The 26,290-nt window shown below is 47.7% G+C and overlaps 1 protein-coding gene across 1 annotated transcript; it reads left to right on the top strand.

The window, feature by feature from the left end:
- Nucleotides 1-439: 439 nt before the first annotated feature.
- LOC115082036 (cytochrome P450 4B1-like) lies at nucleotides 440-26,148 on the top strand. The gene is given in 11 exon segments (XM_029586298.1): nucleotides 440-484; nucleotides 1,972-2,099; nucleotides 2,172-2,296; nucleotides 4,780-4,931; nucleotides 6,108-6,214; nucleotides 8,171-8,361; nucleotides 11,950-12,083; nucleotides 22,015-22,079; nucleotides 23,822-23,904; nucleotides 25,766-25,869; nucleotides 25,872-26,148. Coding segments are annotated over 10 exon segments (1,050 nt in total). The 5' UTR covers nucleotides 440-484; nucleotides 1,972-2,072; the 3' UTR covers nucleotides 25,934-26,148.
- The last annotated feature ends 142 nt before the right edge of the window (nucleotides 26,149-26,290 follow it).

Raw genomic sequence — 26,290 nt, 5'->3', positions numbered from 1 at the left:
CTTGGTACTGACAAGGCACCAGCGTTTACAACTTCAAAAAGCCTTTTATTTAGCTTTTCCCTAAAAATTGGAGGGTGTTGATTGTGCTGCTCCTCTCTGGAGCTCCATTCGTTCAGCAAGGGGCAAGAGGGCTCCAGAGAAGAGAAGTTTAAAAAGAGAGGGTGTGTGACCGCAAAGCAGGCAAATGTGAGAAATAAAATATATTTCAGCGAAGAAGAAGAAGAAAGAAGAGCCTCCAATGTTGAGAACAAAGTATGCCACAAGAGAGCCTGAGACAGCAGGGCAGCGGCTTTATTACTAGATTTCTATGGTTATTCTGCAAATGTAAAATATCTCCGTCTTAGGACTGAAGGAGGGCTCATACAACAGCTCTCTAGCACAGGAACTCTGCCATGAATTTGCCTTTGATATTTTTTTTTCTTTCACATTGGCCTTGCAGATCCCAAGAATAATCTGGGCTATAAGTTCGGGATTCCATGGATAGGTACGCATCCTCCTTCATCCGGGCAGAGGTTACAGGCGGTGAAATAACTTCACAACTTAAACAGTCTGAGGCCCAAAAGAGCAGGAACGCCACTTCCTTGTCTCCTGCATAGACCAGGATAAAGGAGAGGGGGAGGAGACTGCAAGAGTGTGGGGGGGGGGGGGGGGAGGAGAACAGAGAGGAGAGAGCAAGAGAAAGTCTGCCTGTGAGTGAGTGAGTGAGTGAAGGAGAGATCAAGAGTTGGGGCTGGGGAGAAAGGAGAGAGTGTGCCTGAGTGGGAATGAGAGACCAGAAACTGAGGGTGTGTTGGGGGGGGGGGGGAGCAGGGAGAGGAGAGAGCAAGAGAGTGAGTGGGAAGGAGCACGGATGGGGAGAGAGGGGGCAAACAAGGGGAAGGAGTAAGAATGTGGGGTAGGAGGGAATGAGAGGCAACAGAAAGGTTTGAGGGAATGAGTGAAAGGGGAGAGCAAGTGAGAGAGGGGAGAATGGAAGAGGGGACAAGAGAGGGGAGAGCAAGATGGGAGAGGACTGAATTAGGAGAAGATGAGAGCAAGAGAGAGGAGGAGAGGAAGAGAGAGTGAGGGCCAGAAATGGAAGGATATGGAGAAGGAGAGATCCTGAGGCGGGGGCAGGAATCTAGAGAGCGAATGTAGGAGGAAGGGCAGAGAATGAAATGAATGAGAGACGCTGAGCCAGAGACCGCAAAGGCTGGAAACTGTTTTGTCATCTGATAGAGAAGGTAATAATTAAATGGAAGCAGTTAGGAGATGGAGGGTTCTCTCTTACCCCCGGCTAATCTCAGGGCGAGTAGAACCCGAAAGTTCCCAGATACAGCGGCAGGAGACAGAGGCTAAGTTAGTGAATCCATAATCAGCAATGCACCGCCGTTTCCGACAAACGAGAGATTGTGCGTGGCCATTGTAACCCCACAAAGCACCTGCTGCTCACTGCTCCTTCGTGTCAATAGGCATTAAAGAGGCAGAAATCTGTGGCCAGCGCTAGCCATGGGACCAGCAGCCTAAGTCACCCAGCCAAGATCATAAGAGGGGAGAAACCAGCTAGAGATGCAGGGTTGGGGGAAGCCACTGTTCTCCGTGTTGTCAGGTGTCGGTACCGTCCCTCTTGCTGTCTCACTCTGCACCAGAACCTCAGGGGTAAGGAAGGGAGAAGCCATGTCATCAGCATCCCGAGATACAGAGCAAGGCAGGAAAAAAGAGCGATCCCAGGAGACACTTTGCAAGAGTAACAATTTCTCATGGTCCAGAACGCGTTGTACAGGCTTGATTAGATGTAGAAAAAAAAAACCCCAAAAAACAGAAGAGCATGCCCATAATCTTGGACACTGCACTGAGCAGAAGGTCTCTGGGAATGCAGATGTAGTAACTGTATTAATATGAGTAGTAACATGTCTAGACAGGAAGCAGAGCGCAGAACAGTGGCTGTAATGGTGAGGAAAGTGTGATGTTTCTCTCTGGTGTCCCCAACAGGGAAAGGTTTACTGGTCCTCTCCGGACAAAAGTGGTTCCAGCACCGCAGGCTGCTGACTCCGGGCTTTCATTATGATGTCCTGAAGCCTTACGTCAAGCTGATGTCCGACTCCACCAATGTCATGCTGGTGGGTATTGCTATTGGGTTTAGTATCCTGTAGAATTCTGCCCATCCTAATTTACCTAATTTTACCCTCCAGGACAAGTGGGAAAAGCTCGTCAGGGAGGACAGGTCGGTGGAACTCTTCCAGCACATCAGCCTGATGACCCTGGACAGCATCATGAAATGCGCCTTCAGCTGCAACAGCGACTGCCAGAATGACGGGTCAGTGCTTACTGCTTTTATCTTCAACGGAAGGTTCTCCATGGTCATCGTGAAGGCCCTGTGCAAACTGGAAGAGCCTTGCCCCTGCTTTTTGTTCCTTTAGTACAGCAAACCTTTCAGTCAATCACTGGGAGCAACAAAGAGCTTGCTTTCGCTTGCCTCAGCTACAACTGGGTCTCACTTTACACATCTGCACATGGAACCTCTCGGGATGCCCAGATGTGGGACATCATGGACTGGCAAAGCATTCTTTGCACCTTTCGCTCTGTGGCATTGACAACACAGAAGCAGAGTAAATAGGTCAAGGAGGGGCCTCAAAAGGTCACCTGGTTCACCACCAGCAGGATCCACTGAACTCAAACTATCTCTGATAGACGTTTTTTAAATCTGTTCTTAAAAACGTCCAGTGATGGAGACTCCACGGCCTCCATGGTAACATTTTCCAGGACCTGACTACCATTGCAGTACGAGATTTTGTCCTAATGTTTAAGCTTCATTTCCCCTGCTGTAGATTCACCCCATTACTTCCTGTCCTGATGTATTTGAAGTCTATTATCAAGTCACCCCCTCTGGCCTCTCTTTATTTTTTTTTTTGGCAAAGGAACATACCATTAACTCAGCCTAGCGAGCGCACGGACAATCCTCGGCCAGGAGCCGCAAACCTTGGCTCCTTCTGGAACTCAGCTCAGCTCCCTTAAACCATCCTCTTAGCTTACGTTACCTGGGGCTCTGCTCTAATCGCTGCTGTTCCTCCTCTCTTGACTCTCTCCACTTTCCGCATCCTCCAACAGGGGCCCGAGCGAGCAGAGGGGAAAGGTTGCACAATAGAAGAGAGAGAATTTCACCATGGCCGACCCCTGTTTTCACGTCCAGCTCATGCCAGATACATAGAAGCCCATATTCAGCAAGCGGACAAGTTATCCATCTAAAGTTAGCCAGTTAACTTGTCCCGGATGTTCAGAAGGATAAATGTTCCACTGAATATCCACAATTAAAGTTATCCAGCTAACTTTAGTCAGATAACTTCTAAACCTAACCAGCTACAGTTGAATATAGCTTGTTAAGTATAAAAGTTATCCGGCCACATGTAGCTGGACAACTTGCCACTTAACCAGATGTATTCAAAAGACATCCAGTTAACTGGCACAGTTTTGGAAAAAATAAACACAAAAAAAAATCCAAAACTGAAGCACAAGCCTGTGGCCCGAGTCTCCCTCCCCTCCCCCACCTAATAATTTAAGAAATGGCCCTGCCAGGCTGAGTACTCCCCACCCCTCCTAAATCCCCTCAGAAGGCACAACAAAAAAATGTGATCCGGTCCACAGGTCGGCATCTGTTATCCACCTTCCCTTTCCCCAGTTTCTCAGAAAATGCCGCAAAGTGCTCCTCCTCCAAACCCCACAACCCCAACTCTTCCCCTCCCGCTCACCCAGTACCTTTAGAAATGTAGGCCTTCTGCCTGGATTGCTGCTGTCAGGGTTGTTGTGAGAGCAATGCTGGAAGGGTAAGCCATGCAGATCAGGGCAGGAGTGAATGGGCATTGTTCTTGCCCTTTGCACCTTGGAGATCCCCACAGAAGGGATAAGTGGGGATCATGGAGGTCCCCAGCACCTGCAGTTTTCTCAGGGATGAGAAGGGGTCAAATGGGCCTGGGGAAGCCCGGGATGGGTCTGGCTCAGCCTAGTTAGGTAGGTGTGGGCCTTGTGGTTGTCTTTGTGGGGTAGAAGGGGTGTCACTGGGGTCTGGGGTAGCCCTGTGGCTTTCTTGGGGGCAGGAGATGGTTTATAGGTCCTCTGAATGCCATTTGTTTTTGTGAAAAAGAAATGAAAATTACCAAAAGCTTTCAGGTATTTTCGTGCAAGATCATTTTCTATTTGTTTCATTCAGAACGAACTGAAAATGTCTTTTCTGGTTTGGATGTGCTACTGGTTTTAAAAATATGCAGATTTCCTCATCTTCCCCTCGTTTCAGGATTGCCAACTGTTAGTAAATTTATTTACAGTCAATAAAAAAAAAAAGATGTCCATAAAACATTTTCACGGAGCTAAAACATCCTGGCTCTGTGCTGTGGGCTCAGGGCCTGCGAGGCTGCAGCACCGGGGAGTTAGGGGACTGGGTTTGGATGCATAGAAAGGTGAATCTCGGCAAGGTAAGTCCACCCGTGCACCAAACGGCAATGGTTAGGTCACATCTAGCAGAATGCCAGGAAAATCCATTTTCATGATCTGGAAACCCTGCCTCGTTTCTACATCTCTTTTGCCCTCTTGTGTGCCCTTTTGTACCCTCCCCCTGCCCAGCCTGGCCACCTCTCCCCCCTTTCTCTAGCCCAGCTTACCTCAGTCTCTCCTTCGCTTCTTACTCCTCCGGTCCAACCTGCCCCCTCTGCTTCCCACTTCCTCCTTCTCCCCGGAGTTTGCTCTTCCTGCTTCTTGGACGTTATTGGCACCGTCCACTAACGGCGCCTCCTGTGACTCTGTTTTCAGCGACAGCGCCTACATCCAGGCTGTTTCCGACCTCTCTTACCTGATCGTGCAGAGGTCCCGCTGCTTCCCCTATCACAGCGACCTGGTTTACTACCTCAGCCCCCACGGATTCCGCTTCCGGAAGGCCTGCGACATAGCGCATCAGCACACAGGTACCCTCCCCATTCCTGTTTTACCAAGACTAATCGTGTCTGACCTGCATGCCTTCCCGAGTCACTTATGAAGCATGGCTTTGGGGGGGGGGAGGGGGGCTGAAAACCAGCCATTTTGGAGGCTGCCATAAACGACATCGCAGAGGCCTGCCAAACTGCTCTCGTGTTGAGAGCAGGCCCTCTCGCTCCCCTTCATCAGCAGCCTGCGCAGACCTTAACTGCCTGCACTGTCACTGGTTTCCGGATCCCCCGTAAAGTTGTGAGATTTGTCCGTACAGCATGGAAGGTCATTTCTCAGTTAGCATTAAAGCTTAGCGAGCTGCTGGTGGCCTGAGCAGGGTCCCAGCTCCTGAGTGGCTGAGCGCAGGGCATGCGATGTGTCGCAAGGTTTCTCCTTCCCAGCTCCTGAGAGGTCGATGGTATTTTAATGAGTACGGCACACAATTCCCATTGCTCTCTTGGCTCCTGGGAGGCCATTTTCTTTGGATTCTGAGTTCTTTTTATTTTTGACTTAGTGGGATGTCATTTAATCCACTTTCTCTAGAAGAATCCCACTCTTTTCGATAGATTTTTCTTGTAAATGAAGCCTGTGAAAGTGGAACACTCAGCCGTGTAGAGCGTGCGATGCTGGGGCCTGACGCTTCAGGGATCGCTTAGGTCTCCTGCCACCTTGATGGCGCTAGTGGGGGAAAGAGTTAATAGCGGTGGAAAGATGAAAGCAAAGGTGGCCACTGTTGCCTATGAATAAACAGATTAAGCAGGATATGCAACAGCAAAGAAACTAAATTGATACCAACGATATTGACTTTTGGTTCAATCTGTACCTCTATCTTTCTGTTGCTATTTGGTTTTTTCTTGGCATTTCTTCCTCGTGTAATGTCGTAGGAGGAAGTGACAGTTCTGCCTCCATTAATATTCACCCCCTTTCAGTAACTCTTGATTTTCATGATTATTCTGTGAGAAACATGGTATATATATATATATATATATATATATGTGCTAGCCCAGCATCAACATCTAAGAATGATTTGATTTGGCAAACAGGGCGTTACTTCTATGGTTCTGAGAGCAGCGTGAGGCAGAAGGGTCACTGACCGCTCTTCTCAAGAGATCAATAGCTGGGAACCGCCCATGGTTAATTCACTCATCTCTCACTTTTATTACTTTATGACCCAGACAAAGTGATCCAACAGAGGAAAGAAGCTTATAAAAATGAAAATGAGCTGGAAAAGATCAAGCAGAAGAGACATCTAGATTTTCTGGACATTCTTCTGTGTGCCAAGGTGCGTATCTCGTAGACTTGCGTGTATTAACCATCGAAGTGACTTGCACATTTTAGAATGATTGCACAGAATGTGCTGCTTAGGGACAGAGTAGCATCAGGTCGGCCGGCACCATTTTGAATTTGGTGTGGCCATAGATGGAGGGACATTACCTTTTCTTCCTGCTGCCAGCCTTTAGATAAACCATTACAGGGCAATGAGTGGATGTATGGGGGGAAGGACTCCAGACTGGGATGGGGTTTCTTTAGCACCAGAGCTCCTGGAATGGCAGGAGTGTTGGGGGTGCCTACATTGAAGACCGGGGCTCTGGGTGTGGGTGAGGGGGGTGTGAGGAACATCACTGGGTGTGGTTGCACAGGCACAAATAGCTGAATTCAAGCCGGTTCCCTTAGTGCACGGGGGTAGCCGGCTGACTTACAGGGAGATGTATTGAGCTGTGATGGTTTATCGTGGAAGGAGCCATATATCGCGGAGGGATGTCCCTGTGATATTTAGCCCCTCCCTGACAAACTATCGTGGCTGAACTGTGGCGCAATTTTTTATCAGAGAGCAAATACACGACAAAAAAATTGTGCCGCAGTACTTCCTTTTCCCAAACAAATGGCCCCCTCCCCAAATAAGAAAAATCATCGCACGGGGTCAATGGCGAACCCACACCCCACCACCTACCAAGGTGACACTGGCCCCCCAAAACAAAAAAAGCCTGAGGCCAAACACACGGGAATGGTTAGCTCCCTTCCCCATACCCTCCCCTTAAAACCAAAACATGGCTGCTTTGGTATAGGGAGCCCCCAGTCCATCCCTTCCAAATATAATTAAATCTCTGTTCTCTAGGGTTCCCCCCATCCCAACCCCCCAAAAATGGACTCTGGTGGTCTGGGGGTAGGAAGATCCCCACCCTTACCCTCTAACCCCCCAGTACCTCGATATATTATCTTCGATAGTCAGCAGAGGGGTTCCCCTAGCCTCGGGCAACACCCTTTTTTTAAAAAAGGCACCAACTAGGCCTTGCCCCTATCCATAGATAAAAGGAGGCGCAAATCTCCAGGGACGTCTTTTCCCTGCGGCCGTTTACCTCTGAAAACTGGGGAAAAGTCCCTGTGGACTTTGCAGCAATGTGCACCCTCTCATAACCGGAGAGCTAGCGCCGCCATGATCTGCCCATCCTCGACTATCCAGTTAACTACTTAGCCAGAGAAGTGACTTAGCATAGCCAGATATTCAGCTGCCACCTACTTATCCGGCCATCTAGCACTAAACGCGCTTTCAGTAAAGACCTCATGGTGCCCACTAACCTTCAGCCGGAAGATGCTGTGGAGGTGTCTTCGAAGCTCTCTCAGCAAATTCCTTTTTCCTGCTGGGGGGTGTCAGAAACTCTGCCATGCCAGTTAACATCTTGTAGATGCAGCAGAACGCAACAGATGGATAGGTTAAGGCAGAAATATGGCATTCAGAAAGGGAATGAAGGAACGTCAAAGTTCCTCCTTCTGCTAGAAGCCTTGACAGAGCACCTCAGTGCTGCTGGTTGCTCATGTGGCAGTGCCACGTGAGGGCGCTTCAGTGGTCTCTGCCTTGGATGTTAGCAGCTGAAGTCATTTATCATCTGAAAGCTTTTTGGTGGTCAGTACAAGGAACTGGGTTTGTGGTTGCCACCCAGTTCCCAGTGGATGGATGCAGCATGTCAATAAGACCCTGACAGTTGGCGTTAACGGTAGTTTCAGCAGTGAACAAAGGACTAATTGGCATGGAGCGCCATGTAGACGTGAACCTGACACCACTGGGGGAGGGGAGATACAAGATTGTTCTGTGGATAAGCCACAGAAAGCATGGATTTCAGTATGTCTGTTAATAGCAGCCCAGCACTGCAGGCTTCTCTCCACTCGTGCAGTGGTCGGGACTGCAGTGGGAGTTTGTAGGCCACTTTCTGTTCACAACGGTGTTTTCCTGCCCACTCAGGATGAGAACGGAAAGGGGCTTTCGGACGCGGACCTGCGCGCGGAGGTGGACACCTTCATGTTTGAGGGTCACGACACCACCGCCAGTGGCATCTCCTGGATCCTGTACTGCATGGCCATGTACCCGGAGCACCAGGAAAAATGCAGGGAGGAAATCCAAGAGATTCTGGAAGACCGGAATATGGTAGAATGGTGAGCGTTTAAAGTTGTCATTTAATAGAAATTCCCAAGTGCACCATTTCTGCATGTTGTGCACAGGAAATGTTTTTCCTTTTGTTTCATTTAAAAAAAACAAAAAACACAGAGCGAAACAAACCAAAAAGCTTCCCCCCTTCCTCACCCGTTTAAACAAGCACAAATCTCCCTTGGGCTCTCTCCCTACCACTTCTCACCCCTCTTATCCCATCCAGCGACCCGTCAGTGCTAATCTTGGAATGGCGCCAGCTGACCTGAGCCCAACACCATTTTTTTCCATGTTTTCTTATGAGGAAATGGCACCAGGACCTATAGCCAATCTCTGGATGGGTTACGAGGGGTGGGGGAGCGCGAGGTACTGGAGAGAGGGCCAGGCAGGACCTTCATGTTGGGAGGTAATGGTGGTGTTGGCAGGATCTTAATTTTGGAGACAAAAGAAACAAAATTCAGATGAAATTTAATTCACTTTTTTCATTTTGTTTTCAAAACAAATTGAAAAGAAATGTGAAATTTCATGAACATGCACCATTTCCTTTCAAACAAAAGCAGATTCCTCGTCTGTAGTACAGAAGGAAAATGAATAACATACCTCTGACAAACCTGATTTGATTTTCTTTACTGCTGTGCAGCCAACAGAGACTTGACTTCATCCCAATCTGGAGAAAAGCAAAGCCACATTCTGGCTCTCTCTGCGCAGCCATTCAGCCTTCTCAGCTGTGACGAACAGGAAACCCCCCTCTTGCCATTAAGCCCAGGTTTTGCCTTGTAGTTCAGTCTCTCCCACTTTGTCTGTGTGTCTGTGGGTGAGTGTGGGGGGGGGGGGGGAGGGGTTGGAGTTCAGTCCCTCCCTACTCCCTAACCTTTAACCAGAGATTTCCCCCTCTGTCATTCAGGATTCTTTTCCTCCTTTAACCAGGGATTCCCTCTCTGTCATTCAGGATTCTTTTCCTCCTTTAACCAGGGATTCCCTCTCTGTCATTCAGGATTCTTTTCCTCCTTTAACCAGGGATTCCCTCTCTGTCATTCAGGATTCTTTTCCTCCTTTAACCAGGGATTCCCTCTCTGTCGTTCAGGATTCTTTTCCTCCTTTAACCAGGGATTCCCTCTCTGTCATTCAAGATTCTTTTCCTCCTTTAACCAGGGATTCCCTCTCTGTCATTCAGGATCCTTTTCCTCCTTTAACGAGGGATTCCCTCTCTGTCATTCAGGATTCTTTTCCTCCTTTAACCAGAGATTTCCCTCTCTGTTGTTCAGGATTCTTTTCCTCCTTTAACCAGGGATTCCCTCTCTGTCATTCAGGATTCTTTTCCTCTTTTAACCAGGGATTTCCTCTCTATCATTCAGGATTCTTTTCCTCCTTTAACCAGGGATTCCCTCTCTGTCATTCAGGATTCTTTTCCTCCTTTAACCAGGGATTTCCTCTCTATCATTCAGGATTCTTTTCCTCCTTTAACCAGGGATTCCCTCTCTGTCATTCAGGATTCTTTTCCTCCTTTAACCAGGGATTTCCTCTCTATCATTCAGGATTCTTTTCCTCCTTTAACCAGGGATTCCCTCTCTGTCATTCAGGATTCTTTTCCTCCTTTAACCAGGGATTTCCTCTCTATCATTCAGGATTCTTTTCCTCCTTTAACCAGAGATTCCCTCTCTATCATTCAGGATTCTTTTCCTCCTTTAACCAGGGATTCCCTCTCTGTCGTTCAGGATTCTTTTCCTCCTTTAACCAGGGATTCCCTCTCTATCATTCAGGATTCTTTTCCTCCTTTAACCAGGGATTCCCTCTCTGTCGTTCAGGATTCTTTTCCTCCTTTAACCAGGGATTCCCTCTCTGTCGTTCAGGATTCTTTTCCTCCTTTAACCAGAGATTCCCTCTCTGTCGTTCAGGATTCTTTTCCTCCTTTAACCAGGGATTCCCTCTCTATCATTCAGGATTCTTTTCCTCCTTTAACCAGGGATTCCCTCTCTGTCGTTCAGGATTCTTTTCCTCCTTTAACCAGGGATTCCCTCTCTATCATTCAGGATTCTTTTCCTCCTTTAACCAGGGATTCCCTCTCTGTCGTTCAGGATTCTTTTCCTCCTTTAACCAGGGATTCCCTCTCTGTCATTCAGGATTCTTTTCCTCCTTTAACCAGAGATTCCCTCTCTATCATTCAGGATTCTTTTCCTCCTTTAACCAGAGATTCCCTCTCTGTCGTTCAGGATTCTTTTCCTCCTTTACCCAGGGATTCCCTCTCTGTCGTTCAGGATTCTTTTCCTCCCTTAACCAGAGGTTCCCTCTCTATCATTCAGGATTCTTTTCCTCCTTTAACCAGGGATTCCCTCTCTGTCGTTCAGGATTCTTTTCCTCCTTTAACCAGAGATTCCCTCTCTGTCATTCAGGATTCTTTTCCTCCTTTAACCAGGGATTCCCTCTCTGTCGTTCAGGATTCTTTTCCTCCTTTAACCAGGGATTCCCTCTCTGTCGTTCAGGATTCTTTTCCTCCTTTAACCAGGGATTCCCTCTCTGTCGTTCAGGATTCTTTTCCTCCTTTAACCAGGGATTCCCTCTCTGTCATTCAGGATTCTTTTCCTCCTTTAACCAGAGATTCCCTCTCTGTCGTTCAGGATTCTTTTCCTCCTTTAACCAGGGATTCCCTCTCTGTCGTTCAGGATTCTTTTCCCCCTTTAACCAGGGATTCCCTCTCTGTCGTTCAGGATTATTTTCCTCCTTTAACCAAGGATTTCCTCTCTATCATTCAGGATTCTTTTCCTCCTTTTCTTTCCCCAACTCAACTTTATTTCTTCTGCATTTTTTCCTGAGTTGATGTTTCTGCCTGGGAAGTTTGAGCTCTGGATTCCCTAAGATTGACATTGTTTGGGGGGAGGACTAATGGGGATACACGTTCTTTCTTCCAACACCTTTCCTGCAAATCCACACTCTCACCCACCCCCCTACCATTCTCCCCACTTCCGGGATAACTCCTGCTTTCTTCCCCTCTCTCCCTGATGCAGCATTCTCTTTGCTCCCATTCCCCTATGAGTCACAGATCTCTCTCTCTACTCTCAGCTGTGTTCTGAGCCTGGGACTCACAGCTGCAGCGCCTCTCCACTTTCTCCCCACATGCTGCCTGCAGTGTCTGCTCCAGTCTCTCCCCCGCAAGCTTCCTGAAAGAGAGGAGCTGGAGCAGGAAACAGAGAGGCCCAGAGCCTTCTATTATTTCCTTAGAGACCCGGCAATTGATACATATTCCCTGAGTCTCAGGGTGAAATCCAGAAAGTTCCCAGGTCTGCTGTTGTTGCCATTCCTCTTATCTCTTGCTTTTTTCTGAGCCTCCTTGTAAATCGTTGTGTTGAGTATGAACACCTCATCATAATGTGTCAAAATATACCAGGAGTATAAATCTACTAATAACTAGACCTTTTTCAAATCCATGTTGCTCCCAGAAGAGCTCTTATGATATAAAAGTGAGCTTTTTATGGTTAATGCAGTGACATGTAGCTTGACATCCACTGGCAAGTCTCAGAAGAGATTTGTGAGCCTGTGCATGGTGCATTTTGCATATATTACCATTCCTTGTTCAGAACACATGTCTGGTTTTCTTTCAGGGATGACCTTAGTAAGATGACATACACCACAATGTGCATTAAAGAAAGTCTCCGCCTATACCCACCAGTTCCTGCAGTGTCCCGGGAGCTCGCCAAACCTATCACCTTCTTTGATGGACGCTCCCTTCCAGCAGGTTGACTTTTCCTTATAAGTTCTTATGTATAGCTGATGAAATTGATGCTATTCTGCCACTGTCTGATCTAAAGGAGATACTGCGCTGAGATGTTCACAATGATCTGATCTTTCTTTTTCCACTTCTGTTTGGTTTACATTAGTTTGTTTAGCCTATCCTGTCCATGCATGTCAATAAGTAAGTCTTAATTTTCACTGTCGCAGTCAGTGTACAGAGTCCAGCCTCATGCTTGTCACTGTTGTTTCATAAGGAGGTCAACCATAATAGTGCTGTAAACACTAATTATTCCATTCACTGAGGAAATGCCATACAACTGATGGTGGAACAGGGAAGGCAGAAGGTTTTACATAAGAACATAAGATATGCCAAACAGGGTCAGACCAAAGGTCCATCAAGCCCAGCATCCTGTGTCCAACAGTGGCCAATCCAAGTCACAAGTACTTGGCAAGTACCCAAACATTAAATAGATCCCATGCTACTAATACCAGCAACAAACAGTAGCTATTCCATATTGATTAAAAGCAGTTTGTGGACTTCTCCTCCAGGAACTTATCCAAATCTTTTTTAAACCCATATACTCTAACTGCCTTAACCACATCCTCTGGCAATGAATTCCAGAGAATTAATTGTACATTGAATGAAAAAGAATTTTCTCCAATTTGTTTTCAATGTGTTACTTGCTAACTTCATGGAGTGGCCCCTAGTCCTTTTATTATCCGAAAGAGTAAATAACCATTTCACATTTTCTGTTCAAGTCCTTTCATGATTTTGTAGATGTCTATCATATCCTCCTCAGCCATCTCTTCTCCAAACTGAACAGCCCTAACCTCTTTAGCTTTTCCTCATAGGGGAGCCATCCATCACCTTTATTATTCTGGTCGCCCTTCTCTGTACTTTCTCCAATTGAACTATATTTTTTTTGAGATGCGGCAACCAGAGTTGCACAAACTATTCAAGGTACAGTCTCACCATGGAGCGATACAGAGGCATTATGACATCCTCCTGTTATAACTTGTAATAGTGTGAATCCTGGGCCGAGGTGAGAGGAGTCTCCGCCCACAGGGAGGAGCCCTGTGAGCCTCCCCGTCAGTAGGCGCGGTCTCAGTGGCATCAGACACAACTGTGGAATAGAGTCTTTATTAAGAAAGAAGAAAGGCACAGCTCGCAGAACGGTAGATGCAGTAAATACAGTTCAGAGCAGAGGGGAATATCCCAGAGATGATCCCTCCGATGTGAAGATCTGATAGTGGCCCGCAGAGCGGGGTATGCCAAAGAAATGTCTCAGTAGTGGTAAGGAGATGATAGTCTGAGGTGCAGGAACCCCGAAGAAGATCCTGTAGCGATGGTGCGGTACTGACCTGCAGCGCAGGGTATACCAGAGTGGCTCCTACTGGGGATGATGCGGTAGTGGCCCGAGGCACAGGGTACACCGAGGAGGATCCCAGAAGGAGGCTTGATGTAGTTGAAGTTCGTAGCAGTAAAGTACTCACAGTAGATGGTTCCAGGAGAGATCCCGGGGAGTGGGATAGAAAGAAGTCCAAGGCAGAAGGCCCGCCGAGGAGCAGATAGCCAGAGACGAGGAAGGGCCCCCGAGGAGCAGGTACCCGGAGCGTCTCACGCCAAATGTAGAGTCTGGAACCGGAAGTCCAAGAATGGAGCGGAATTCAGCAACGAGGGAACTCCTTGCTAACTCGTCAAAGCGTAGGGCCAGCCAGCTTAAGTACAGCAGGTAGATGACATCATCCGGAGGGGACGCCCCCGAGGTTCCCGCCATGACGTGTACAAAGGTGGCTCATGCACGCGCCTAGGTAATTCCTGAATCAAGATGGCGGTCGGCAGCGCCCACGCCGTCCCGGGAACGCCAGGCAGGTCGGCAGTGGTGGGCGGAGACTGCCATTCGTCCAAGAAATTACAAGGCAGCAAAGAAAGAGGTGAGTATTAGTGGTCGCAGCCAGCGGCGGATTCACGATGTCGGACCGGTCCGGGTATTCGCCGCCCAGGCCGGCCCAGGACACATCACGTGGTCTGCCGAGCGTGGCTCTGTCATGGCTGCGCACGGCAGACCACGTGACTGGAGCGATCGGCCCACTGGGGGATGCCCGATCCCCCGTTAGGCCAATCCGCCCCTGGTCGCAGCCATCTGTGACCGACGGGCGTAACACCTTCATTTTATTTGCCATTCTCTTCCTAACATTCTGTTTGCTTTATTGACCGCCACAGCACACTGAGCTGACCATTTCAGTGCTGCCTCAGTGTATTGTGGTGGTCAAAAAAGCAAACAGGCACATGTATTCATACTATCCTGGGTATCTGTGGCCTAGTATAAAGAATACGTGAAGAAGAGTCCCCTGGAGTCCCCAAATAATCTGTCTGATGAGAACAACACGAATTAAATTGTGGCATTAGGGTAGACACAGACATCTCATAGCAAACACAGATGGAGCAGAGGGTTTCACGTGCTACTGAGTCAATGGTAACTGAGTCAATGGTAACTGAAACTACCATACAAATCCACTTCTGCTGGTTTGGATCCAGCTGCAGCCTGTTGAAAAAGGTTCCAGGCTGGTGACCCAGCAGCTTTGGTTGGGGGGGCTTGCAGGTTTCCTTTGTATGTTTCTCTGATGGGTCTGGTAGAGGTGTGGAGTCTGAGTGGGATTTCGAGGTCAAGCTGTAGTTGTTTGTGGACAGTTTTGTTTGTGGACAGTTTTGTGGACAGTTTTTAACTTCCTCACGGCTTTTATAGAGCAGACAAGGAAGGTCAGGTCACAGGCTATGATCAGTACTGAGGATCAATCCAAGGTTAGGCAGCAGGAGAGAAGGACAAGGCTGGGCAGGCCGAAGACAAGACTGGAGATGAAGACAAGGCTGAGCAGACAGATGATAGGGCTGGAGTCAAAGAAGCAGCAACTAGCAGAGTTATACCCATTACTGAGGTATTGCAAAGTTGCATGGCAGGGATTTAAATTCCCGGCCATGTGACAACAACAAGAGGTGCTGGATCGCTCTGTTCCCGCCATGGGCCCTTTAAGTATTGGCACATGTGCCTAGAAGGGAGATACAGCGGTGACCATGGCAGCATCTCGGGCGGTGTGGCCAAGTGGCTCTTCCTGACAGCTTGGAGTGGCGACGTTCCCAGGCCAGGCAACAAGGGGTGAGTGAGCCGGCGAATGTAACACAGAGTTTCCAAGAGATTGCCTCTTTCAGTGGTTTAAAAGTTCTTGAAGTCAGGTGGAAGTGGAAGGTCTTGGGAGAACACCAATACTTAGGGACCTCTATGTGAACTGTGCCTGAAAGCAGAAGATAGGAAGGGTGATGTTCCATGAACGCTGTGTACCCAAGAGGTGTGGAAATAGACAATGAGTAACTTTGGAAGAACAGATGCACCACGATTGCATTTTCATGGACCAATGGTGAATTCCTCACTGTCTGATGGTAAGTTAGTAATAGATTTGACCCAGTGGTCTGGAAGGAGATGGAATCTTCAATCTTACCCCCAAGAGGTCAGAAAACCCAACTTGGGAGAGTGGCACCAGAACATGCAAAGTGTATCAGAGGGACAAGTCACGTAAAAAGGAGCAATGATGTGTCCCAGAGTGACCCCGTATAAACTAACTTTGGAACTGCGCCCAGCTCAGGCTCAGGAGGAGGCGTACACAGTAAATCATTGCCTGTTACCTGGAACAGAGATTCAGCTGTACTCTTGTGAATATCGGGTCCAGGGAATGCTGCTAACTACCTCAGTAAATGCAAGCCCATCAGCGCCCCAGCCCCGTGAGTGAAATGAATCGCTGTGTTCACCCAGGGACCAGTGCAGCACTCCAACCCTCCCCCATAACAGGGACTCACACGCCAACTTTCCCCTTCCCCCGTCCCGGGAGCATGGAGGACGATTGCATAAGAGAGCCCAAAAAAAAAAAAAAAAGTGCAGTGTCATATCAAGGGCCTTGAAAGCATTGCCAGTTGTGTTCTCATTCCCTGTTATTACAGGTTATATAATTAGCTGGAGATTGAGAGAGAAGGTCAAGCACCCGGGAACAGGAATAAGTGAAAGGGCACATGGCATCGAGTGAGTGCTGTCTGCACTTTCTATCTCTTTCCCCTTAACGAACTTTCTTCTACCCGCCTGGCATTGGATCAAGGGATTTGTCAAGCGTCTTCATATGGAATGGGCAAGATGAAACACGCCCTCGTTACTTTGCTTTATACAATGGTAGGATCCATTGTAATAAGTGCAGGGTAGCAACAGAGTGAGAAAAGAGACAGTGAGGAGAGGCAGGAAAGTAAGCAGGACTCTCTATGACTGGAGAGGGAGGTGAGAATTGCAAACATATTAGTAAATGACAGAGAATATATTATAGGAGGTGGAATAGGTGGAATCTGTTTTCTCCTTTCTTGGATTTATAGAGTTAATATTTGCAAACTATACACCCATAGATGAGGGAATTTCCACTTAGCTGACCTGTGAGCTGCCCAAGTTGGACGCCTTTGTAAAAGAGAAGGCAATCTCTCTGCTGGTTTTTTATTCAAATGCTGGCATTTATTCAAAGCAGAATCCATGCCAGCTTTAATGTCTGTGTTAATGCGGTTTTACACAGCGCTCTGGATAGTGATTTCATGACTTGGGCTTTTCAGGTTCCTGGAAACACTAATTGTGTAACACTCTCAGCAAAGTGCAAAACTTATGCACAAAAGTGGGAAATTATTTGGTTTTTCCAGTAGGGTCCATTGCCATCTGGGCCTTACCCTAGAAGCCTACTGACACAGTTTTAGTGGAGAGTTCTCCAACCTGAAGAAAACCCTCAAAGCATTTCCCACAGACTTAAGGATGTTGGCTGGAAATGGCTATGTCCAGAAGGGAAGACTGGGATGGAAGTAGCCAAGATGGCTATGCTGGAATAATTCCTAGATGTGCTGACGCAGCCTATGCAGCAATGAGTATGCCACCACCCGAACCTTACTCTGGAAATAGCGCTAGAGGTTGGCGTGGTCTTTTTCTAGGCCCACACAATGGCAGAGTCGTCATGATCACAGGAAGTCACTCAGCCCGAGTGGAGGATGCCAAAGTCCTGAGGCCAGAATTCCACAACCACTCTTAGATCAGGGCAGGCCTGACTCCTCACCTCAGCCACAAGCCCCGAATTCTATTGCAGGGAGAGGGGCCATTATGCTTGGGACGGCCCATGCAGGGAAGATGAGCCTATGGATGTTAAATTCATGGCCCCATATTTTTGCAGTTTTGTAGACATTCCCAGTCCGGGAATCTTGACTTTTGTGATTCCCATAGAACTAGAGGGCTTTCAAACCCAGGCATTAGTAGACTCTGGGAGCATGAAGATGCTTATTGGAAGAGAATTAATTAAGCGGCTTCAAATTGATTATGAAAGGACCGTGACCCTTGCGTGCATCCACAGTGTCAGCAGCAGTATCCAACTAGCCAAGGCCAGATGAAGACTCCAGTGGACCAGATCAGGATAGAAGTAAGAGTCCTTCCTTGGCTTCTATATCCCATAGTGATCAGGCTGGACTATACAGATTTTGGAACCCTGTGGAGCTGGCTCACAGCGAGTTTGCCCAGCCTCATCAATGAGGAACTGGCAATTCCAAAGGTCTTCCCCTTAGACGATAAAGACCTGTATATTAAACACTCTAAGGTGAACAAATCCTGTAGGAAACAAAGAGGTATTAGCAAGTCCCTTTCACTCCAGCAGCAAATGGAGAAGACTGCATTCTCCACAGCAGATGGACTCTTCCAGGTATAGTCCTACCTTTTGGACTGCATGGGGCTCCATCACGTTAAAGGGCCAATAGTTGCATTGATTTGACCTGTAATGCTTGGCTGCGAGACAAAACAACTTGCCATACTGGCGGTGATATTTTTTCGAGGGAGAGGCCCATTATCAGGGCAACATCCCTTTGCGATAGTGGGAGTCCACCCATGAAAAAAACATCGCAGTCTAGTGATGCTAGGGGTTAGCTGGAAAACAAGCCCCATCCTGGAACACCCCTGACCAGCCCCAGAGTTATTTAGCTAACGTTTTAGCCAGATAAAAAGTTAGTCAGTTAAGTCTGGGACAGACAGAGCAGCAAGATTTTAATTCCCATGGTTTTCAGGCTAAATCCACCAATATCGACCACTAAGTGAATGTCTAATGGCAGGGCATTCTATAAAACTGGTGCTTGATAGTAAAAGAGGCGTGTTTCGTAACCTCAAACCTAATCTCTGAAGGGGAAGGGATCCTACACAAATCTTGTTCACCTGAGCGTAACAGTCTTAGTGGCTTGTATGCAATCAACAAATCAGACACATCTTTTGGCTGTTCCTATGTAAGACTTTACAAACAAGCAAAGTACGTTGAATTTAATCTGACACGGGATAAGAAGCCAGTGTAATTTATTCAGTAAAGGGGATATGTGATTGTATTCCTTAGATCAGCAGCATTCTGTAACAACTGGAACCGTTTGACAGTGCCCACAGGGAAATCCTGAGGAATCTAATCTAGTCGAAACAAACAAATGTATCAGGGTTTTCAGGTTATGTAACTCCAAAAAATGCTTCAGCTGTTTAATATTATCAAGGGCAGGCAGCCAAAACATTTTCTTTTCCTTAATCAGTTTGGTTTTGTTTGCATTTTTCATTTCATTTTACTGATCTCTGAAAAATTAGTGCGCATTAACTGAAACGAATAAAATGAATGCACATTCTAGCATAAATAAAAGAAAGATAGCCTAAGTACAGAAGTAAATATGATTTGACATCCTAAGCGTGGTATCTATTTTAACTGCTTTCTTAAAGGGAATCTCAGTTCCTGCTGTAATAGGATTACTCAACAGAATTCCTCCTGCTTACCCAGAAAGCCTCATATTTGAATGGATTAACCTTCAGATTATGCTTGATAGCCAAGAATCAATTTGATCAAGGCAGCTGTTAAAATTTCCCCAAATTCTCTTGACAAGTAGAATCTATACAGGCAACTACCTGGACATCATTCACAAACACGTGACATCTGTAGCTCAAGTCTTGAATTATTGCTGTCAAGGGTGCTAGACATAAGTTGAATAATGCAGGGGCTAGTACTGGGCCCTGCGGAGCTGCATAAAGTCAGGTTCTGGATTCAGATGACATAGAGCTCCAGATGACCTGGCTAGAATGATCATTAAGACTTAAATTAGGACTGAACTACATCTTTTAACTCCAACTCAGACAACCGATTCAACAATAACTGATGGTCAACAGTACTGAAGGTTACACTCATACTGATAAAAATCATCAGCGTATCCTTACCACCATCTAATTTAATCCTGATCTCGTTCACAATTCTAGTTAGTGCTGATTCCATATACTAACGACACTGAAAGCCTGATTGTAATAGGGGGAAGGTGTAATAATAGAACTGCATTACTCCTTCTTTGCTGTCTTTTGTTCCTGTGCAAAGCTCTTCCTATCTGTAGCATCACCTCAGCAGAACTAGAAAGCTGTGGCTTTGTATGTGTGTGTGTGAGACAGGAAAGCTGAGGTTCGGTATGTGTGTGTGAGAGAGGAAAGCTGTGGCTCTGTATGTAGGGGGGTGTGTGTGTGAGTGTGTGTGTGTGAGAGAGAGAGAGAGACAGGAAAGCTGAGGTTCTGAATGTGTGTGTGTGTGTGTATGTGAGACAGGAAAGCTGAGGTTCTGTATGTGTGTGAGAGACAGGAAAGCTGTGGCTCTGTATGTGTGTGTGCGTGAGAAAGAAAAGCAGAGGTTCTGTATGTGTGTGTGAGAGAGAGGAAAGTTGTGGCTTTATATATGTGTGTTTGAGAGAGGAAAGCTGTGGCTCTGTATGAGAGAGAGGAAATCTATGGCTCTGTAAGTGTGTGAGAAAGAGGAAAGCTGTGGTTCTGTATGTGTGTGAAAGAAAGAGAGAGGGGAAAGCTGTGGCTCTGTCTGTGAGAGAGGAAATCTATAACTCTTGCATGTGTGTGGAAGAGAGAGAGGAAAGGTGAGGTTCTGTACGTATATGAGAGAGAGGAAAGCTGTGTGTGTGTGTGTGTGTGTGTGTGTGTGTGTGTGTGTGAGAGAGAGAGAGAGAGAGAGAGGAAAGTTGAGGTTCTATTTGTGTATGAGAGAGAGGAAAGCTGTGGCTCTGTATATGTATGAGAGAGGAAAGTTGAGGTTCTGTATGTGTGTGTGAGAGAGAGAGGAAAGCTGTAGCTCTGTCTGTGAGAGAGGAAATCTATAACTCTTTATGTGTGAGAAAGAGAGAGGAAAGTTGAGGTTCTGTATGTGTATGAGAGAGAGGAAAGCTGTGGCTCTTTGTGTGTGTGTATATGTGAGAGAGAGAGAGAGAGGAAAGTTGAGGTTCTGTTTGTGTATTTAAGAGAGGAAAGCTGAGGATCTGTATGTGTGTGTGAGAGAGAGAGGAAAGCTGTGGCTCTGTATGTGAGAGAGGAAATCTATAACTCTTTATGTGTGTGAAAGAGAGAGAGGAAAGTTGAGGTTATGTTTGTGAATGAGAGAGAGGAAAGCTGTGGCTCTTTATGTGTGTGTGTCTGTATGTGTGTGTGTGAGAGAGAGGAAAGCAGTGGCTCTGTATGTGAGAGAGGAAATCTATAACTCTTTATGTGTGTGAAAGAGAGAGAGGAAAGTTGAGGTTATGTTTGTGAATGAGAGAGAGGAAAGCTGTGGCTCTTTATGTGTGTGTGTCTGTATGTGTGTGTGTGAGAGAGAGGAAAGCAGTGGCTCTGTATGTGAGAGAGGAAATCTATAACTCTTTATGTATGTGAAAGAGAGAGAGGAAAGTTGAGGTTATGTTTGTGAATGAGAGAGAGGAAAGCTGTGGCTCTTTATGTGTGTGTGTCTGTATGTGTGTGTGTGTGAGAGAGAGGAAAGCAGTGGCTCTGTATGTGAGAGAGGAAATCTATAACTCTTTATGTGTGTGAAAGAGAGAGAGGAAAGTTGAGGTTATGTTTGTGTATGAGAGAGAGGAAAGCTGTGGTTCTGTATGTGTGTGTGTGTGTGAGAGAGAGAGAGAGAGAGAGAGGAAAGCTGTGGTTCACTGTGTGCCTAAGTGTCACTACTCCCCCTCCCCCATGCAGCACTCCTGGAGGAGGGGGAGCAGTGCCACTTGGGTGAGCTGATGCTTCTCTGCTGAACTCTTCTCTGCCATTGTGCTCCTTCCTCCCTGACACCCACCTTCCCTGAATTTCTTGCATGCCACACTCCCCGCCTGTAACTTTCAGTCATTTCCGCTGGCCCAAAACAGGACCTGCTTTCCCCTTCAATGTGGCCCTGGCTGCTCCCACCCCGAGGACGCACTGTATGGCTGCAAGGCAGGAGGGGCTGGGGAGTGTGATGTCCTGAGGCCATGGGCACAAAATGGAAAAATTCAGATAAAAAATGTTTCTCCGCTGCACCTGCCAAAGATCAGAAGTGTAAACGCTCTTAAAGTTCCCTTGTGCTTGTGTTAATTGTGATTTTCTGCTAGGAGAAGGTCCGAGGGTGCAAATGGAAGAACTGAATAAATAAAACAGGCAATAGGGCTAGCATGCCTTTGGGCAGTGTTTATTAGTTTGCAGCCCCGTATCATAAAAAGCCAAGACACTCCCCAGAATCCCTAATACCTGGGGCTTATTTCTTTCTTTCGGTTCCTGTTCTCTGTGATCCAGATTCAGTCCATTCCCCACACTGGCTGGAGTGGAGCCTCCTCCGGCATTATGGCAAGGTGCTTCCTCGGTGGCTTTCTGCCCGAGGAACCTCACTCGTGCCCATCTCCTGCGCACCCGAGTGGCTCTCTGCATGCCATGAGTCACTCGCCACTGGCAGGGCCACGTATCTACGGCTAATGTTTCTGAGCATTGTGCAGCTCTTGGCACTTAAACAAAGATCCTGCTGTGTGTAAAAGATTCAGCTCTAGCTCTTTAATGCAAGTTGTTTTTTTTTCCTTTCCTTCCCACCAGGCATCACTATTGGGTTGAATATTTATGCCATTCACAGAAACTCCACCATTTGGAAGGATCCAGAGGTAACGCTGCTGCTGCTGCTGCTGTCACGACAATCTAATGCGGTGCCTCAGAGGATTGCAGAGCAGGCTCAAAAGTCACTGGGCCTTGCTTTTCTGTGACTTGCTTCCCAGGATGGTTTTTGTGGCTCTTGATAATCGATCCCGTTTCTGTGTCCAGGGAGTGTCGTCTGGTGACACCAGCATTACCAGAGTAAATCAGGGTGCCACGGTGCTGCTTGTCATCAGACATCTGTGCAGTGCATGTATGAAGGCAGCCTGGATGACCCGCTGCCATAGACCTGCCTTTTCCTGCAGTAAAGCCGCTACAAAATTTACCAGCTTTGCCGATGGGGGTTAGAAAGGACCTTTTACACTGGGAAGGTAATTTTGAAAGGGGTCCAGCAGCCTCCAGGTGGCCAGATCCCCAATGTGAAAATTGTTCCACAGCTGAGCAGCTAAATACAGCCGCACCGTTTCACTGCCAGGGTTCCCAGGGGCGTAACTAGGAGGGGGGAGGGGCATGCACATACAGAATATTTAAATATATGCATGCGCTTTCCCCGTCTAACTCTTGTCAGAAGGACCAGCAGGGGCAAAGAACGTGGGTACATTTCTTCCCATGTACCCTGCCATGACCTTTCCAAGGGAAACTACAGGGGCCCTTCCCTTTGAAAATTTGCTAAAGGCAAGGGGCGTGGGTACCAACCTTGTCCCTAAATTATCAAAAGGAAACTTCACGGCGAGGTCCCCCTTTGTAAACCACCCACGGGGACAAAGCACCTGTGGGCAGATTTTAGCTCTGAAAGTCCAAAGCCCACAGGTTATTTTCCCAATCCCTGCCCTGAGAGCGTCACCCTCTGTCTGGCTAGGAGGGCACGGGCTGTGGGCAGGTTTCAGCCAAGCCCCTTTGCCTGGGTAAATGACTTTGCCTTGTAGTAGAGAGGGGTCTGTGTCACGGACTGAGGGGACAGAGGGAACGTTCTGGGAGTGATCGAGGGACTAAAGAGAGCTAGGATGTAGCGCTGCCCCTTAGCACTAGATTCCTTCATGGGGAGAGACCTTTCTGCCAACGTTATTCTGTCTGTAGGATGTCATTTGCTCCCTCCCCTGCTAAGGCTGTCAGAAAGCCCCCACATCCCCTCGGCCGGGCCCTACCGGGTTCAGCAGGGAGCTAAGAGGCAACCTGGAGGGGCCTGGCACAAAACCCCCGCATTACAAAGAAAAGGGGTTTTGTTTGGTTTAAAAGATTCTCTTCTCTCTGTAAGGAAGTAAGAGCTTTCCCGTGTCGCCAGCTGCATGAGCCTGGGGAACTGAAGCGCTGATGATTTCCAGGGGCTCACCAGATGGGTTGCAGATCCGTCACAGCGGGCAGGCTGAGCCGGTCCTGGTTTTATCCCCAGTGCATCATTGGACTTGTGGTTCCTGCCTTCCTTAGTGGAGCCAAAACTACAGGCCCGTAGATGCACCGAGGCAAAGGCCTGACTGACCTGGAAACGTCTGTTGACCCCCGGATTTAAACGAATACCTTGAACCCATGGGAACGACAGCAGTGACCCAGGGCTTGCTATTGAGCAAGCTTCATTTCAGGACCCAGCTGGCCTGGGGAGCCTGCCAGGAGAGGCCGGCATGAGAGAATCTGTGTTTCGTGTCTCCAGGCTGCTGGCTGACGTTTCCCGTCCGGTGATGACAGCAACACATTGGCCAAGCCAGCTGTGAGGTGCCGTTTCTGCTCTGTGCCCTGACACCAGCTCCTTCTCTTGCAGGTGTTTGATCCGCTGAGGTTTTCACCGGAGAACATCTCCGACAGGCACTCCTACGCCTTTGTGCCTTTTGCAGCCGGCCCAAGGTAGGATTGTCCTTTCACCAAGGGATACTGCAGGGAGCCCAAGTAGGTTCTCTTGGCCACCCTTCACCGCTCAAAGTTCTGTGCAAACGTTTAAGCGCTTAAGGTCACATTGTGAATTTCAGTGACTCTCGAAGCGAACAGAAGCTGACACACGGCACAAAGTTAAAGACGTAAACTAAAACAGCAAGCAGGCAGCCCTTCAATACAATCAAAAGCAGAAGAAAAAGAGCACAAAACACCAACAGTCACTGAACATTAAAAAGAACACGGCATGAGAAGTAACGGGTGTCGCTTTATATAATCCACCGGCTCTCGCCTCGCAATGGGCCACAAGCGGGTTCATTCATTTCTGGCTCAAAAATCACTTTTATTCAGACTCAAAATGCTTCTTATCCTAGATTAAAAATCATTCAAAACACACATGAAGGATTTTGAAGGTTACAGCAAGATAAGTGATAAATAATTTGTTAAGATTCATTAGTGGTGGGAGATATACTTTATGTGTAGATTGTAAAGGGAAGATCTTTAAATTACAATAGTGAACCTGCATAGAAGGTGGACAATAATTACACAGCTTATTTCTGTAGGTAAAAGTGCTTCTCCTGCGGAAATGGATTTGATTTTTCATCTACATATGAGAAGAGGAAGGATGGTGGTCAGTAGATTGGGGTGAGATAGAGGCAGGCCTGGATTTACTCCCAGGCCCTACTAGGCCTGTGCTTAGGGCAGAAAAGTTGGATGGTGGCAAAATTCCCAGCCCTTCCTGTCTGAGGGACTGCCAATCTCGCCTCGGACTTGCGTAAGCCTGCTGCCGCGGTCCTTCCCGTGAGCCTGGACTAAGCCTGCCCTCCACTCCCCAACCTTTGGGTCTCCACCCAGGGGGGAAGGGTCTCTGAGTGCAGGCCTAGTCCCTGCATCAGAAGATTGTGATGCCTGGTGGAGCTGAGAGCCAGGGCTGGGGAGCGGCCTCCGAGCTTTGCCAGGGAAGGGAGAGGTGTTGGGAAGAAGAAGGCAGGGCTCCAAGGTGTGGTGAGGGAGGGTGGGGATGACAGGGAACTGGCACTGCCAGTGCCTAGGGGCAGCTTTGACGCCACCATTCACTGAACGGAAGGATAAAAGGTGGAAGCCACCTGCAAAACTAGAAAAAAAAAACTCAGGAAAAGGCTGAACTGTACAGAACAAGCAAATGACCCCAATTCCAAGCAATTTCTCTTCCAGAAACGAGCGTTGAAATGGCCTCTCAGAAAGCAAAAGAGAATGAAGCACAGAAACGTTGCTTCTTCTCCTAACATTTGGGGAGCGTATAATCATTGGCCAGGTTGGGAGGGAATATAAACTGAAGTGGAGAAGCAGCAGAGGGACTGACTGTGACCACCTCTGTGTACCTGGGCCTCTGCACATAGTTTCTTTACTTAACAAGCAAAGCATTTTTTTCCACCTGTTATTTTGCTGGCTGAGAAGAACACGTGATAGCTTCCAGGCCAGGCCTTAAGAGGAGGTGACATTACTTGCAAATATAACTAGTTGTGTTGTATCGATACAGATGCGCGCACACACTTGCACACACCCCCATTTATCATGCTCAGCTTCCCACTGACCTGTATTAGCATCCAAAAGGAGAGCAGAGTCTGTGTGAACCTGGATAGCTGCAGAGGCAGCGAGAGGGAGTCTGTCCCTGAAACAGCGAAAGTGGTAAGAAAGTGCTTTAAACTGGAGGGGAACTGTCCACAGGATCCTGGGACCCTTGACTGCAGGACAGATTCAGGCAGCCTGATTTCCTCCATCCGGGTTCTAGCCGTGCTGTATTCACTGTAATCTCACCAAGCCCCCCCAAACATGATTCTCCCATCTCGCGTTTCAGGAACTGCATCGGACAGAACTTCGCCATGAACGAGATTAAAGTGGCCATCGCTCTGACCCTGCAACGCTTCCAGGTCTCCCCCGATGAACACAGCCCCCCATCAAAATACCTCAGGTTGTCCTACGGTCCAAAAACGGCATCCACCTGTACTTGAAGAAGGTCACCTGACGCCGGATTCTTTACTCTAAGACAGGGGGTTCCCAAACCTGTCCCAGAAGATCCTCAGCCATCCCCGGTGATGTCCCCAGAACCTGCACATGCGTATTCATTGTGGATATCCTCAGAACCTGCACATTTTATCTCATGCATATTCATGGTGGATATCCCCAGAACCTGCACATTTTATCTCATGCGTATTCATTGTGGATATCCCCAGAACCTGCACATTTTATCTCATGCATATTCATTGTGGATATCCCCAGAACCTGCACATTTTATCTCATGCATATTCATGGTGGATATCCCCAGAACCTGCACATTTTATCTCCTGCATATTCATTGTGGATATCCCCAGAACCTGCACAT

Source organism: Rhinatrema bivittatum, unplaced genomic scaffold (genome assembly GCF_901001135.1).
Source record: "Rhinatrema bivittatum unplaced genomic scaffold, aRhiBiv1.1, whole genome shotgun sequence".
In the NCBI taxonomy this organism is placed as follows: Eukaryota; Metazoa; Chordata; class Amphibia; order Gymnophiona; family Rhinatrematidae; genus Rhinatrema; species Rhinatrema bivittatum.
The sequence above is the reverse complement of the archived record's forward strand: the minus strand, read 5'-3'. Positions and strand labels throughout refer to the sequence as shown.